This window comes from Haemaphysalis longicornis, unplaced genomic scaffold (assembly GCF_048455015.1).
Source record: "Haemaphysalis longicornis isolate Haplotype H1 unplaced genomic scaffold, Haemaphysalis longicornis Haplotype H1 scaffold_2, whole genome shotgun sequence".
Classification (NCBI taxonomy): Eukaryota; Metazoa; Arthropoda; class Arachnida; order Ixodida; family Ixodidae; genus Haemaphysalis; species Haemaphysalis longicornis.
In genome coordinates, this window is record NW_027526295.1 from 249,227,095 (window position 1) to 249,244,892 (window position 17,798).

Consider the following 17,798-nt stretch of genomic DNA (forward strand, 5'->3'; position numbering starts at 1 on the left):
GTCGGAGTCCGTCAAGAGGTGATTCTCATGATATTAGAGTTAATCCACCACTGAGATTGTTCCACCAGAATGTGATTTTCCAGCTCGGCTTAACTTGAGGCTGCCAGCCATGATTTCTTCCAATTTCTCTGTTCAATCAGCTTCGGTTTCGGCTTCCATAACCGCGTAAGGGAGGTCGGACCGTGTGCTGGTGACCACTGAGTCTAATGAGAAGTTAGTATACGGCTGGAATGAAACGTACACGAGAAACAGCGGCGTTGACGTGCAGCCCGGACGGCAGAACCCGTCACACATTACGTCATGGCTCAAAATTAACGCACATTCAGATTTCTGCCCCGTGTCCACGATAGGAGCAGCAAAACCACTGCCTTTCCGTTCTAGTTGGAACGTTCATTATAGATGAGTGTAAGCTGACGTTGCGTGGCCTAGAATTCAAAGACGATAACCTTGTTTGATCTACCTAAGCACGAACGTTTTAGTCTGTCTGTCTGTCTGTCTGTCTGTCTGTCTGTCTGTCTGTCTGTCTGTCTGTCTGTCTGTCTGTTCAACCACTCGGCCGAAAAATTGGCGCGTATCGACTTTCTTCGCAGCAAATGTTGTCGAAAGACGGTGGTCTTCTGCCTTTTTTTTTTCGCATATTTTTTCCCTCCTCTTTCACTCATCTAATAATAAATGCAATGAATGTTTGCTCAGTTCTGTTGAGGTTACCCGCGCGCACACTGCTCACGCCCCGTATGTTGGGAACTTTTGTTTCTGTTGTGCTTGGAACAGCTCGAGCGGATATCTTTTTATTAATGTGTACTTTTATCTCACCTCTTCTCGACACCGTTGTTAACGTGTTGTTTGTTTATACGCCATCGTATGGAACCAATCTCACATGCATTTTTTTAATTGAAATAACATTGCTATTCTCAGAAATGTAGTAACGCTTGCGCTTAAATATGCCTGGTGTTTTTTTGTGTGTGTGTCTGTGTGTTGGACAATGTTTATATATATATATATATATATATATATATATATATATATATATATATATATATATATATATATATATATATATATATATATATACATACAGAAAGAAATGCCGGCAGTCCACAACGCCAAAGAAGGCATAGGGGAATGGTTAGACTATTCTTTTACCGTTAGTGACGTTACATTATTTTTTATTATTAATATTACATGAGAAAGAAAGAACGAAAAACACGCGCCAAGAGTGGGGACCGAACCCACGCGTGTTTTTCTTTCTTTCTTTCTCATGTAATATTAACAATAAAAAATAATGTAACGTCACTAACGGTAAAAAAATAGTCTAACCATTCCCCTATGCCTTCTTTGGCGTTGTGGACTGCCGGCATTTCTTTCTGTATTTCCTAACCAGCCCCTCATTTCCAAATTATATATATATATATATATATATATATATATATATATATATATATATATATATATATATATATTTATATATGAGGTATACCACCAGTTTTAGAACATAGCTGGAAATATAAATGTCAGGGCATGACATTGCAATGTATATAGCTAGAACACTGCAACAGCTATTAGCCCTCGCAATCTTTGCAGTACACGCGCAGACTGCTGACTGCACGTGGGTTGTCCACGTATATTAGCTACCTGCGCGAATAGAAAAGCGCTGTGTGAAGACAAATTGCAATGGTTCCATATCCTTTAAAGCGAATCGTTCTATTACTCCCTTGCGCTTTAGATCGCAACGCCAAACGCGCTGCAGGAAAGCCAACTTGAAACAGTGGTTCCCACAAAGGACACGCGACGAGGATGGTGATGATGATGCTGCTGATACGCGAAGCGCCTCAACAAAAAACGCTTCCCGTGGTCGGAATCAAAGCTGGGTCTCTCGCGTTATGAAGCCGGCGTCTATTCGATTGCGCCATTCCGACATGGTGGAAGTAGTTTTGATTTTGGGCTCTCACTTTGACTAAGGTTGCATGGAAGAAAGCATCGCGTTTTAACCACGTCTCTCTTCAGAAAGGGGCTTTGATTTTTTTTTGTTCGCGTCTCAAGCAGCTTGCTATCTGCGCCTCCCGACTGTGACGCTCTCTGAAACCACTCATCGTACGTTTTCACAAGGATGATCACCCCTTCCTTATAACGACCCCGCAATGGACGATGGGCAGGGTGTGCTTGTTGCGGAGGTGATTGCAATGCCTGTCTTCCTTACAACTGAGCCCATCTGATGACAACTAATCCTTCGCTTGACTTTCTCCCTTCAAATGTTTCGTGTCACCCAAAAAACTGGCGGTTCCCAGCCACGTCTTCATTAAGCGCCTTTGCGCTGCCTGCCTGCGAGTTAACCTCAAGGATGCCTCGTTGCCATGACAGCGTGGAAACCAACACTAGAACCTCGGTTTCGTAGCATGCAGCACTTTTACTGAGCATCGCACATTACTGGGCAATACTATAGCGACGCATCGCTGCCGAAAACATGCGCGGAGGCGGCCAGAGCCACACCCCTTCGGGCACCGAAATAAAGCTGCGCAAAAACTTCCTTCCCTTTTTTACCCCATGCTCCCCCTTTCTTTCCGGCGTGCTGCCATGCTTTTGCAATTACGGTCCACCCACATCCAGGCGTCGCCGGCGTTAAAACAGCCATGAAACAAGGGCGGTAATGAATGGAGCGCCCTTTTCCGCGTGACGCGGCTGCAGCGCGTGCAGTGAGCGCGGCGCGGTGTTTCGCTATAGGTATACTCACGAGCCCTTGTGTCAGCATGGCAGTCACGCTCGCCCCGTCTGTGGTCACAGAGCCGCCAGGCGTGGAGCGAAGCGCAAACAGGTGACATTCCGAGGCGAGTACCGGGGCGATTATTTCCCCCGTCCGGCTGCTAATCCCCTGTGATGCTGGCGCCGTTGCAATAGTATATTCCCTTGCTACTGCCGCAACGGGCAGCGTACGTGCGTTCCATATCCCTCGAACCAGAAAGAGCGAGGGAGAGGGATAAAACGATAATTACTGTGTCTGGCAATGTCAAGTGAGATAAAATGCGGAGCTTGCTACGCCGGATGAGATGAGAAGACGATGGTGATGATCAAGTAGATGCGCGCGCATCTGTTGAGTTATTTACAGGGTCTGGCCAAGACCTGTGTTTCGCAGGTACGCAGAGCTTTTGTCGCACGTGACATACGTTTGGGACAGGACCACTTGGGACATGACCAAGCTAATACGCCCGGAAGATGAGTGGCGCCGGAAAGCAGCCGTCCCAAAATAGCTGCGAGGGACTCTCTTGCGCAGTCAATCGAGCGCATTCAATGATCCGGTGCTGCAGGTTTTTGAGCATATGGCAATTTGGACAGAGTGGTGAAGAGGTCTTACTTAACTTGAAACGAATATGTGCGATCCATTAATCGGGACGAAGTTAACGGAAACTCCTGCTGCGGATGGTGAAAATAAGGCAAAACGTCTTACGATAGAAATTACACATTTCGAAGTGAATCACAGCCCCAAGATGGAAGTTTCTATGGGTATTGTTACATCGGCGAAGGCGTCCCCGAACCGGGCTCCGTCGCCTCCGTCATGTAGTGGTAGCGTAATGGACAAGCGGCCAGTAGAAGCAGCTGCCTTAATGTTAACGACAAAGAGCTGAAAGCAAAACTTTACTGGTTTACTGCATGGCGAGGGTTGAACAGAGATGATACAGGAACAGCACCCTTGCGGGCGAGCTTACAGCATGACTCGAACCGAGCGACAGCGGGGTCGGATCCTGTCAATCGAATGAATAATGCGTACGGAGCAACCGCGTATTTATAGCCCGAGGCGCTTACGGTCAAACAGCCTTCATCGTGCTTTGTACACTGGCCGGACACCATACGGACACACAAGAACACTCTTTCCCGGGTAAATGAGAGCCGGCGGTAGCGGCACACGTTGGGTCTGATGGAGGAGGTGAGGAGACCTCGGCTAGCGGTGTCTGCTGGCAGTTTCAAGAAAGAAACGTTGGTGTCGAGTTTCTGCATGCCTCCGCTAGAACCAGTCGTTTTTTTTTTCTTTTTCGCAGCTGGCGTGGCATGAGTCACCGCTGGCGGAGCTTGCAAGGGGGTACTTGTCTCAATATGTTTAGGGAAGGCGGGCTTTCCAGTAAAGCACAAGAGAATTTCACCACACTGCACGAACTTGTAGCACGCGCGCACAGAGTAGCGGCGCGCTGAATCGTATGCTGTATTCGGGTGGTCGTTTTAGAGCGCTCTGAAGCACTCCGGAACGCTACTCCGTGTTCGGGTGGTCGAAATCGAGCGCTTGAAGTATGTTCGGTTGGTCGTCTCAGAGCGTCGTCCTCCACTCCGAGCGCCTCCGACTACTCTGACTTCGAAGTGGAAGCGCCGCCGAAATCTGGAGGCGATCGGGTCATGTGACCCCGGCCGCCACCGATACTCGCCCATACCCCTATGCCTAGTCGGTGGGGTTCGCTGAGGACTTGTCAGCGGTTTGTTGTGGACACGTTTCGACGTTTTTGCTGCTCGTGCTACTACGGAAGGCATCTGGGCATCATGTCGAAAAGGACACGTCTTTTCTGAAGGCCTCCATTTGTTGAAACACCTTGGCCGGCCTGGTTGTTTGCAGTAGCCGTGCTGGCCGCGCCGCGGCGCCCCGTTCGCTTGCTGCTCCAAGATCTGGTGCGGGTTCGGCTGGGAGGGGTGACTCTTTCTCAGATTGGGGGAAGCGTCCGCATTGGTGTAGTCCGAGCTAGAGTATCAGAGCTACCACCCGAATACAGCAGTAGTCTGCAGTTAAGTGCGGTACATGTGATCGAGCCCTTCCAAATAGAATTGAAAGCGCACTGTGCGAATATTGCCGCCCCACGGACACCAGTTCAGGAGATAAGGCCGCAGATAAACGGGTGACGAGCGCGTTTGTGATAACATTAGAGAGTTTCCACAACTTATTGGCCGGATGCTGCGGAGCAATTAGCGGCGAACAAAAATAAGCAACAACAAGAAGAAACGAGTGTGTCAGGCTGCGCCGCCATGGAAGTAAAAAAAAAAAGTCAGAGGGCAGGGACATAGAGTTTCTTACAATATACACTAGAGAGGAATCTGGCGCTATCGTCTATGCGGCTCACATCAATGTCGTCTGTGTCATCAGGGGCCGCCATTACATCATGCGCTCGCCTTAGTTTCATCATTGGCCTGGATTGGAACGTTTTAGTGGCGGGAAATTTAAACGAAGTGCCACAAAGACGCGAAGAATAGTGTGCAATTATGTAAGTGGAAAATGACACAGGCTGTTTTAAGACTAAGACAAAAGGAAGTAGAGCGTATTTTTTGCCGGAACGGTTGTTCCTGCTATTCTGCAACCAACGTGGCAGTTACGAATAATGTTAATATTTGTCGCGGGGGGGGAATTCATTAGAGACTGTTATCTTATTAATTTTACTATTATTTCAAATAATAAGTTGTTTAAAGAGTTCGGAGAGTTTTTTGAGCGTGACCATGAAAACGCCGTCTTCTTGGTGAACGGGTGCACCGACCATCAGCTACAGTTTAACAGAACTTGCTGCTGAGCGAGTTGGTTTATACTTGAAGAAAAAAGAAAACGTGGCGTTAAACTGTCGTAGACGATGACAAGATGGGACGGATACAGGCGCCCCGTGTCTGTCGTATCTTTTCTTCGTCGAAGTACGTTTTGTTCCTTTTTTTCGTCAGCAACAAATTTCATGGCCGCATATATTACCCGCTCCGTCATACGTCCTTCGACTGCGGCATGACCAACGTCAGGTACGATCACGCACTGCCTACTGTTTCACCGAACACGGATACCACAAAACAGGGGAGATTTCGGCTTCCTCGTAGTTCGTAGACGTGTGAATGCACAGTGAAGAAAGCAAATCCCAAAAACCACTTAAGAATCCAATTGTCATGCCAAGCCCACGCCAATTGCGGGCGTCTTCCCATAATCCCCCACGACGACATGGATTACCAGGCGCAGTTTCCTCTCTAGTAGACCTACTAAGAAACTCTATGGGCAGGGGAACGGGGTGCAGTGACAACGCTGGACATCTAACGACAGGACGAACTCGGGCGATAAGCGAAACTTACAGTTGGCGTCCCACTGGCGTCACTTGTCAGAGACAACTCACCGGGAAGCGTGATACTTCGGGCCCACTTCTCGATTTCATAAATTCACCGTGAGTTCGCCATGTTTTTGTGCGTAAGCACAGCGTATGCAATCAGTGACGTGTGCACGTATAGCTGTGACGACATGCAGTGTACTTTGATACTTAGCTTACAAAGATCAGAACCAAGTTCTAAAATATTGCTCGTGTAAGTTATAAAAATACTTCGCATATATGCATTATAAAAAATAGGAAGGTAACTGAGGCTGGCAAGAGAAACACATTTTTTAAGTTAAAATTGGCGTCAACACCGCATAGCGATCAAGTAACGTTGACCCAAAAGCTACAAAAGCGGGCGAAAGGCGTGTGTTAAGCTAAATAACACCACGAAATCATTTTTGCCGCATCGATTGATTTTTTTCAATCGCTTTTAGCAACACAGTTGAGCTCTCTGCTTCAATGCAAGTTTCGTTGCGTTATCACATGGCCGTCGCTGCCGCCACGCTATCGTCTGTTGCTACGTTACAAGTTTATGGCGTTTATGACCACAGAAAAAGACGGCTGTGACCATCGGTTGTACGACGCGGTAAGGACCAACGTTACTAGGAGTTTATTCTAGTAACGTTGGTAAGGACCGCAAAACACTACGACTGATATAACGGCAGAGCGTGCTGATGCCGCCGATTCCCTCATTCGTCAAGCTCAAACTTAATCAGCGTACTAATGAATAACAGTCAGTTTTCTTTGCTTTTTTTCTCTTGAATTCAACCACGTGACCCACCAGCTTACTATGAGGAGTGTGGGAAAATGCCATGCGTTGGGTTCTTTGTAATAGAGAGGCTTGTACTCCCCTCTTATGTTGCTGTTACGCCAAACATAAATATAAAATACGGGGCATTATTTTTATGTTCTGTTATCGCTGACTTGGAAACAGTCAAAATTACTTCTTTCACTAGAGAACAGTTTTAAATCGCGTGTCGTGCGAAACTGCGCCAAATTCACGGGGATTTAACGGCGCCGAAGGTCCCTGAAATTCTTTGCCCTATTTCACGCTACGACAGCCGCTATATCCAAGCTGTTACGTAACTTCCCGTAACTTTTACGCAGGCTGAAGTTGCCACTGTGTAACGTAAACATTCCCCGAACTATTTAAATTGCGACCCGTCTTCTCAGCCAATCACAGAAAGGGCGACCTACAAACCACATTGTTGTTGAATAGCAAAGCCAGGTTTACGTCGTCATGTCTGCTGCATTTCGTCTGGTTTTTCATTGCTGGCCAAGAATTATGCGCTTTTAGTAGCGAGAAATAAGACCAACTTTAAAACTGGGGATAGTAAACTTCATGAAATGTCAAAATGATTAAAGCACACACAGCCGCTTTGCAAGCCGGAAGCACGTGGCGAAAAGTGAAATCCGATCCGACAAGGCTTCCGGCGAATTCACGTATGACGATGAATTCACTGAGTCGAGAATAGGGCCCTTGTTGGGGCAGTGACAAGTTGATGGTGCGGAATCGCGCTAGGCAGCGCGCATGATTTCTGCAAACTCCCCATGAATTGGTATCCATACTGGCCCTGCAGAGCACTTTGCGCTCTCTTTACACGAACGCAGATAATTTGGCGCGTGATTTCGAACCACCAAAATATTTGCGTCACACCGGGCACTACAAGAAGACCACGCGAGGCAACTAAACGCTGATAAAATACCGAGTCAAATCCACCTTCAATGTAGTAACGCACATTCAATTCAGTTTCACTTTCACTTTATTACTGAAATAGACAATTTATCGTAAGTATACGCTAGTCTCAGTTAACAAACTGAAACCGAAACTAAGGCACTGACGGACAAGTGACGGCATAAGCAAACTTCTGCCTATTCAACGTTTGTACTGTGTGTGGGAAAGACGCCAGCAATGCACTTATCGTGTGGTTGCGGACCCGCTTTCTCGCAATATTTTAATCCATAATTGCAGCCCTTTCATCGTGGTGGCAAGATTCCACATTTTCTGCTTGGCGAAGCGAGAGTACGTACCCCCCCCTCTCTCTCTCTCTCTCTCTCTCTCTCTCTCTCTTGTTTGACGTGACGATGGAGCGCCAGATGCATACAGCCACCAGAGTATATTCAGCCACACCAGTGTACACAGCCTCTGGGGTAGCTGAATTGCTGAGACATGGAGCGCGCTATCCGGGCGTGTAGGGGAAAATAGTTGCTGAACAAATGGTCCCGCAACGAATCGCTCGGGAAATAATGGTTCTGGAACTAAAGCAACCGGCAAAAATGGTCCGGGGACTAACGTAGAAAACATTTCCCCCTCAATCGTTCAACGTGTTTCTTGTTTCGATTAGAGCAAGCTTTCTGTACTGGCACTGTGTCTGCTGTGAGAAAAAAAAAATGTTCATAACGCGATCCTTTTATTTTAGTGGGTTTCTTCAGGGGAAAAAAAGTAAGGTTTGTTATTGCCTGCTTATATCGGCATGCACTATAACTTGTACGAGATGGGCAAACCAATATTTGTAACAAAAAAAAGGACGCCATCTTGCCTTGCGAAAGTGGATGTCCAGTGAAGCTGTTGTAAACCACTACACATGCTGGTGGGAAGGGTATGAAATGCTCCTCGTTGTCTCGGCGGGCTTGTCGCTTGCACTCGGCCTCTCTGGCGGCAAATGCAGGGTCCTGAAGCATGCACTCGGCGTCTTGGGCGAGAACTGCTGGGTTCTGCCTATCCTGGCGCATGCGCTAGCCCTTGAATGTCGTCAACATCCCCTCCTCTGACGAGAGCAGCTGCAAAGCCAATCTTTACCAGAACACATGGGGGGATGGGGGGATTCCCATTGTTCACCGGCGCCTTATCATCCATCATACCGTTTCAATGCTTGTTTTGTGGTTTTTCTTCACACAAATACCGAGTTCTATACTGCACGCCTGACTAGCCTGACGCATGCGCTCGGCGTCTTGGGCGAGAACTGCTTGGTCCTGCCTCGGTTTTTTGTTTACGACACAAAATTTTCCGACCAACGAGAGGCTAACAGCTTCGCTGTAAAATTGCGTTACGCCTGATGCCCCTCCACATTTACCATAGCCGAAATATTTCCCGCTCTAATGGGGACTGTAGGCAGAAATAAACCCTTTTGGCAAGAGGCTAAAAGCATACTCAGCAGTTACTCCCAACCAAGACATTATGCACCACACGGACTAACGACGACGACGGCTGAACACCAAGCTTTCTGGTGAGGAATTCCCTGGCTGTCTGAGTTTAGACTTTGACTCACCGGTGGTTCGTTCTTTGACTTTGACTTTGGTTGAGCTTTGACTTTGACTCGCCCGCAGTTCGGGCTTTTGATTGCTGAGACTTTGTCTTTGACCTTTGCCCATTTGATTTCCCACGAAGAAATTTCGCGTTCTACCATCGACGTTAGACGGAGGGGCGCATAATTTTTCTGTCTAATTTTGAACGTCCATGCTTCCCTCTCCAAATCCACATTGCTTTGGCCGAGTCGGAAAGGCGCAGCCCGAAAGGCGTCAACTTCACATATGCGAAGGACCCAGGTTCGATTATGACCCCGGAAAGAGCTTTTTTTTTTTCTTTCACTTTACCCACGATCATATTCATCGTCAGAGGAAGTTGACTTTCCTGCAGTGAGTTTTAGACATGACGTACAGGGGGGATTAAAAGAAATACGAACAACGGAGCACACAGCCTCCGAAGCATGCCGCACCGTCTGGCTGCACTGTCAGTAAACTGCGCGCATGCGTAGTTCTTTCGGAGCGCTTGAGACTGTGGCGTATATTTATGGGAAATGCTTGATCAAGAAGGGACGCGAGTCATTTATTTTGAGGCATATTTTTATGATCTGTCGCCACTGGGCATACTGTTATCTACTACATTCGCTTGCCAAGCCCGCAGCAAGCTGATTGCAGATAGCAGATGAATTCAACGATCATCCTGCTCAGTGGCGACGCAGCGTGAAAAGGCCCCTCAAAATAAATGACCGGCGTCGCTTCTTGATCAAGCATTCCCCATATATGTAGGCCACACTCTCAAACTCTCCGAAACAACTACGCATGCGCGCAGTTTACTGACGGTGCAGCCAGACGGTGCGGCATGCGTCGGAGGCTGTGCGCTCCGTTGTTCGCATTTCTTTTAATCCCCCCTGTACACCATCGGTGAAACATAGAAAGCTTCGCTTTAAAGCGTAACGGCCTTGAATCATCTGACCCGCCGCGCTGGCGTTCAACGCCTGAAGGCGTTGTGCTGCTGAGCCGAACGGCGTGGTTTAGATCGCGGCATGGGCGGCCGCTTTCTTGCTGGAGGCGAATAATGCTGTAGCGTGCGTTGTGAAGACCTCGTGTGCATAGCGTAACATTAGTTCCCTCAACGCTAACCCCCGCACGTTGACGATGCGGGGTCCCCAGGCGGTCTACGTCATTCCGGATCCCTCCACTATGGCGCGCCTCATAACCTAGGTGTAACATCGGCGCGTAAACCTCAAATATTTGAATTTGAGTCAGTGAGCCTTATGGCCATTGAAAATTACTTTTTGTACTTCGAAAGCTAGCTTTACCTGTGAAGGCTTGAAGGTATTTACTAGAACGTAACTAGAGACATTACAGGAAACTTCCATGCGTGATCCCGCCGCACTGGAACAATTGGGGGCCCACTCTCATTATTCTCAAATTACACATTGAAACAGCTGGGTGAAGATAATGAATTCTACAAAACTCCCTGTAGAGATCACGTGCGTCCAATAAGCTCACTTTCTAGCTCTAGTAAGGTATTCCAGCTTACATTACCTGTATCGCAAGTCTGGGGCCCTTGAAATATTGCGGTAAATAGCGGTTTATTGTTTATCAAAATAAAACCCGCATTCATAAAAAAAAAACTTTGTTAGAAATCCAATTGCACCACTTATGATCCTGAAAACAAAGGACCAGCTCGTATGCAACATTCTTGTTATATGAGGAACGCGTTCTCAATTTTAAAAATCTCCACAGATTTTTAGAATTTTTCATTCTTTGTTTGTCTCTAAGCAAACTAGCTGTCGCATTCGCTCGCGGAGCTGAAAAAAGGAACTATTTCCGGTTGCGCCCAAACAAAGAAGAGGGAGAGAATAAACTTCTTTATTAGCAAAAAAATTGTGGAGTGGTGTCCTTATTTCAGGACCCCGTTCGTGGTTCCAGCTGCAACGGCCCTTTCCACCAACCAAAAAGTGGTCGTCCAGACTGCAACTGGACAGCACGCTCTCCCACTGCTCATGAGACGTACCAGAAATTCTTTCTCTATTGTTGTTGTTGTTTATTTTTGACACCCCCGCACCATATGGTAGAGTGTGTCAGGTTTGCCACAAAACTGACACAGAGCGGAGTACTGGGTGGGATAAATCAGGTGCGATTTCGTCGGGCCGGGAAACGTATTTTCTTGAAGCAGCCTAAGCGATCGCTCCTGGGCTTTCGTCGAGGATTCGTAGGCCGAGGTAAACCCTGTCCTCGAGCCTGTAATGCATGAGTGATCTCGTGGTAGTCGAGCAGCGGGCTCGCACCATCCATCCCTCTTTGTGTCCGGTGGGCTAGCCCCCTCGCGGTATTATGGACGGTGTTGGAGAATCGAATGGGCTGGAGTCCAGAGTTGGCTGGACTCTTCGATGAAGCATACGTTGAAGGAGATTGTTTAGGGCAGACTTGGATATTATTCGGTGGAGGTAGTTTCGGCGTGTATGTTGGAAACAGCTGACAGCGCTTACTTCCTTCAAACTTCGTAAAAGAACAAAAGGTGGTGCCAATTCGCAGGCTACTGATTCCTACTTACTTTGAAGTTGGGACCACTTGTCACGGGACAATTAGTTCCGGGACCATTTGTTCCGGCGCAATTTTTTTCCACAGCAGATTATCCGTAGGTGGTGGGTTCGTAATTTACTCACTGCATCTACTTTTATCCACTTCCTTTATGTCGTGAAATTTGCAAATTCCCAATTTCGCCCTGAAAAGAATCGAAGGCATCCGCTATGTACCTCTTGCGGTTTTGCTTTCTCTGTTCACTCATAGAATCTTAAATGCTCAGTTATGATAAGAATATATACGCTGTGGAATCCACGGCCAGTGATAATGCTGCTTTGTGGATATTACACAGAGTTTTGATTGATTGATTGTAGGGTTTAATGCGCCGACGAAACGCAGTCGATGAGGCGCGCCGTAGTGGAGAGCTCCGCATTAATTTTGACCATCTGGGGATCTTTAACGTGCGGTGAAATCTGGTACACACGGGCGTTTTTGCTTTCCGCCTCCATTAGAAAAGCGGCCGCCGCGGCCAGGAATCGAACCCGCGTCCTCGTGCTCAGCACAGAGTTTCCAGTGACCTTCGAAACAATGCGCGCGATGGGTGAGACACTCGATTGTAGATCAGCGCCGTGTTTCAAAGTTCAGCCACTGTGCAGAGCATCTCTGCCATGATAGGTCCTTGCGGCGCTTCCAGTGACGTCAGCATCCATGCTGGTAGGTCAACACTACACACGTGTACTGACCCCGAAGCTGAGCCCACCCCAAGTTGGCGGGGAATGTAAATTTCAAACGGCAAGCATTCTATTCAAGACCACACCCCGAGAGCCGTGTACGCAGCCTTCGGTCATCTCTTTTTGCTATGTCAGCGGAATGCACTTTGGCAACCTGTGTGAAGTAAGAGTCGTGAATAACAAAGAAGTATTTTATATTTATCTATACATGAAATTACAGAATACACGCGTGCAGTGCTGAAAAACATAGATAAACATTCCAGCGAAGTGCAGTAGTGGGGTTTAAACGAGATTTCCTCTCCGTCCTCTCGAAACATTTTAAATGCACGGACAAAAGTTATTTCTCTTTTCTTGAATACAAGCGAGAACAAGAACAAAAATCCATGAGCAGCAACATAGGCTTTTTTTTGTGTTCGATATCTATTGCGACGCGTGCCGCGACTAACAAACAACAGTGTGCTAAACAGGGCTATAGATAAGAGCTCGCATTCTTCTGTGCTCGGCCAGCATCAGTCGGGGGAAAAAAAACCTACAGCAAAAAATGCGAACAAGGCTGAAGCAGCATCAATACGTGGTTAAGTTGCAAAGCATCAAAAAGCGAACCAGGAAAACCAATTGCACGGCGTATTGCACTGTAGTCTCAGGTGAGGTCATTCCTGAGTAAAATAAGGGCTCTAAACAAGGGGGACTAGAAGCGCATAGTGTGATTCGTTTTTTAAGTGGCCAACATACGCATGGCTATTTTTGTCGTGTTTTGGGTAATGGTTCTCCGGCGTCGTTGCGGGTCCCGACTGTGGTCGTCTTGGCCGAGGAAGAAGCTGTCTATGCGGCGAGCGCCCGCCCGGCGTCGGACTGGGGCTCCGGGTTTAAAAGCGGAGCCGGGCTTCAGTGCCCGTTCTGGATGAAGCACTTGGACTGCAGCAGCTCGGAGATCACGTCCTGTTCGCTGAGCGCGCTCACGTCGCCGAACTCCAGCTCGTTGCAGGCGATCTTGCGCAGTATCCGGCGCATCACCTTGCCAGACCGCGTCTTGGGCAGCCGTTCCACGCAGTGCAGGTACTCAGGGTCGGCGAACGCGCCGATCTTGCTGCGCACTGGGAAAGGACAAATTACATATAACACACTATAAGCAATCGTTGTAACGAAGTTGCTTTGTTAATATTCTAGCTTTATTCGAAGTGTGTAGATGACATATCATACCCGCTTTTAACGAAATACCGCTTAAAACGAAGCCAGTTTCCTCTTCGGAGGGTATTGTTACGTTGAGGGTTTACGGTATATTAGCCTAATAATGTCCACTGCAAAACGATGTAGTTTCCAAATCCTTCTATCCTGCTTTATCTGTATCCGTTTCTTGCCACTACATTTCCTTATCTCATACCTCCATCGAGTTATCTTCTCCTGCTTCTAGTCCCTCTTCTCCGTAGATAATCTGTTACCCTGGTGGCCCACCCGTTGCCAATTCTCCACATTGCATGCCCAGCCCTATCCCACTTCTTCCTCTTTATTGGTGCTATAGGATATCGTCCACCAGAGTTACAAAAGGCCCTGATACAAGAGGCCCGTTTCTTATCCCTCACCGTTACTCCGGCCGTTCTTTTTTACATGGCTCGTGGCTCGTTGGGCCGAGAGAGAGAGAGAGAGAGAGAGAGAGAGAGAGAGAGAGAGAGAGAGAGAGAGAGAGAGAGAGAGAGAGAGAGAGAGAGAGAGAGAGAGAGAGAGAGAAATTTTAGTGAGCTCAAAAGTGAGAGTGGAACCCTAGTCCGGGAATCAATGCGTTGCCCTAGCTGTCTCGGCCCGTGTCACCACGAGAGTCTGGTCGTCTGGTTGACAGCTCCTGTGTTTTCTTTCTAGGTGTTCAGCAAGTTCAAAGTTTCTGCCCCATTAAGCATAATCGCGAGTGCATACTGGCTGCATATCTTTCTTTTCAATATGCGAAAGTATTGGGGTCTCATGAGGGACATACCCCGCCGTTGTGAGCAGTGGATGGTTCCAAAAAACTTGCGCGCCATCATTTAAATAATAAGAAATAAAATATCCGTGGCAGGGATCTCCGGTGACAAGTAAGTGACTTTACCGGTAGTCCACGCCGACGCCACCGGACATACGGCTTTTGAGGGGCTTCAAATGTTACATATGGATGAAAGCGAGCGAAGATGACAAAAAAAAAAAAAAGAAAGAATTCCTGGGGCACTTAAGTCTGCTCACGTGCTTTGAATGCAAACTCACTGTGGCTTCCGCTGGCGATACTTCACTGGTACATAGGATGAGTTCCCTGCTGGGTATACATGAAGCTACCCAAATACGGACTAGTACCTCTTCAGGACAGAGAAGTCACCTTGAGGGGAATGGAGTCATTTAGAGAAATCGTCGACCTGATTTTAATCCTCTCAGCAGGCGGCCATTTTGTGTACCATGGACGCAGGATTTTTGAACAGCGTAGTTAGTGAATGATTTCTCAATAAAAATAGGACCTACGTTCTGTGCGCATCGTCGAACATCGAGTTCCCTACCGCCATCTGCTTACTGAGCAACGAACTACAGGCGCTCCCATTTGGGCGCGCAAGTACTTGGTGCTCGAATGCAGGCGAACATGTTTTGCGCGGTGCTTTGGGGCACGGATCTGTTCGGGCGGAAATATAGTAAGTTGTTGCGACCGAAACGGGGCAATTAGGGATTAGGTCACCATGGAGCTAGCCTTCAAACATTTTTCGCGTATATTTTAAATAGGGAGGCACATTCCGCAAAACCTGGCGAGGTTGAAGTCGCGAAGTTTGGACGTTAAATATACTTGCATCAAATAAAAGCCAAAAACTTAGCAGGTTGCGATGCGGCGCGATTACTTGGTCGATAGTTAGCTGTAAACAAAAAGAGCTTTGTAGAGGATTCAAAGAAATCTTTCGGCTTCCAGAGCGCCCAGCGATACACCGCTTCAAGATAGGGCACGCCCGGTGCGAGGCCGTTAACGTTAATTAAGCGCGCTGATATGCCGCGCCTAGCCCTTAACTCGACCTAAAAGATATAAAACCACCTTTTTTTACGACAAGAATACGCAGAATTGAGCTAACAGAACATTTTACAGTAAAAAATCACGGGTCTTGGAAAAAAATTTCGCATTGCTGAGGCGCGAACCCAAAACCCAGGATTTCTTCCCTTAGGCTACTGAGGCCGAACAGTAGAAATCTTTCAGCAGTTGCTGAAAAGAAGAAAATGAGTACGCGTTCCAAACAAACCAGTCACACAGGAGGTGGCCGGCTTGTACCTATCTGGAAACGAAACGAAGCCAGTGCCCAACACACCGTGTCCTATAATATTAGCGTACTCTTTTAATAATGTTTAATTACCCTTTCCCCTCCCTTTCTGATATGTAGGCCAGCCGATCGCACGCTTTTGTGGTAATGTTCCTCGTTTCTCTGATCTGCTTTGTTCCTTCGTTATAGTAGTGCGGCCATTTTTTGTATCTAGCACCCAATTCAAGAGCCCAGCTTGCAACAAGCCCCATCTTTCAATGGCATTGTGGATGAAGCAATCCATCCATTCGTTAAGGCGTTACCCCAATCGAAAATTCAGCCCCTTCAGCCACGGATTCAACCTGAAATCCCGTACTCAGCAGCGGAATGCGCTCTGGTTACTAAGATAGCGGGGACTGAGCGCTAAAGCACCCTAGCGTGGGTGGGGACTTAACAGATATTTTGGTTCAAACGGTAAATGCGAAAGCCGAGAGCAGGATTTCACAATATTAATCTTCCATCTCGCAACTGTCCGCCATTCTGTCACTTGGACTAAAACTAATGGATTGACGTAATTTAAGATAGACGAAAAAAAAAAAAACAAGATAGAAATAGCTTCTCGACGGGGACAGCTCACCTCGAATGACAGATATGCTAATCTTGTATAAGACGAATGGCAATGGTCGAATGGCTCGATCGAAAGAATATTGGGGCAGTAAGCGTAAGAGGGCCCAGGGTTCGCGATAGTGAAACTGGAACGTGGCAAATCGTGCGAATGCCGCTTCCGTCAAAATACACAGTGTGACCATTTTGCACCTCGCTCTAACTCTTCCCCTCCACCCTACTTTACACCCCAGCACCATGCCAGTTAAGCCTACGGCTATACACAAGCGCTGAAAGAACTGCGAAAATCGGAGTTCATTAATAATACCCTAATCAGCTCGGAACGAAACTCCGGAATTTTCCAAAATATTCGGAATTTTCATTGAAGTGCCTGTTTGTCACAAAAACTTAAGATTTATGTTTTCATATTGGAGGTTTAGATTTATAAAATAATGCGCTCTCGTAAGTGTTTGAACTTGTAGTGTTAACGTTTAGACGCAACGTTGCTCTGAGGCGCCATGTTGTAGGGTAAAGCAATCGCGCGAATGTAAATAAAGTGGTAAAATAAGACTCGCTATAGTACGTTTGAACCTGTAGGAAACAAATTATTTAATAGATATAATAACAAAGTTACAGACGAAATTGCCGAAGCTAAAGCCTAACAATAGCCCCCCCCCCCCCCTTTTTTTTTTTAAAAAGAGGCCTCCTTTTCCTTCAATACAAAAAAGAAAAGACGTAGGCATTAGTCAATCCGGAGATAATAACAGATGAAAAAGATAGCAAAAACAGAGGATAGTATTACAACAGTGCTGTACTGCGAATTTTGAGTATATGCTTCGTTAGCACAAACTAGCACTTTTTAAGCCTAAAGGGAAACTAGCTTACGTATTGCTGGCCAAGAGTAAGGGACGATATGTACCCGATACAGAGATAGAAGGCCCAGCGAGGAAAGAGTAAGCAATCACTGCTTCTGGACGCAAGCGTGTTGTCGACGCGTGCAAGAAGACAGCAAGACTTCAGCGGGGACTTCACGTCATGTGGTTAACTGGTATACGGGACAAGATGGACAGAACAAACTATCGACAAGTCATACTTGCTGCGGTTTTCCTATGGGCCCCGGGATCTAGTGGACAGTCTGATACTTGCATTACTGGGGATACCTAAGGCTGCATTTTGCAGGAAGTTGACCTCTGAAGCTTAATGCTGTTTTTTAAACTGAAAAACAAGCTCATAGAGCTCATTTGAGGAACTGTTCCAGCACCAGATGAGTCATACGCACCGCTTTGCTTGAGTCGCGCCTTGAGGTCCTCGGAAAACGCAGCGCCCTAGGAAAAAAAAAAACACGAAAATGAAGCGCAAAATAATGAGGTGCCAAGATA

At 47.1% G+C, this 17,798-nt stretch overlaps 1 protein-coding gene across 1 annotated transcript in view; it reads right to left on the reverse strand.

Annotated features, from left to right (window-relative positions):
• Positions 1 to 12,763: 12,763 nt before the first annotated feature.
• The window catches only part of LOC144170361 (acetyl-coenzyme A synthetase, cytoplasmic-like), a 64,346-nt gene continuing 59,311 nt past the window's right edge, over positions 12,764 to 17,798 (reverse strand). Inside the window, exons 15-16 of the mRNA XM_077700122.1 lie at positions 17,699 to 17,744; positions 12,764 to 13,680 (exon numbers count right to left, since the gene is read on the reverse strand). Coding sequence (XP_077556248.1) covers positions 13,472 to 13,680; positions 17,699 to 17,744 — 255 coding nt within the window. The 3' untranslated portion in view covers positions 12,764 to 13,471. The remainder of the gene's footprint in view (positions 13,681 to 17,698; positions 17,745 to 17,798) is intronic.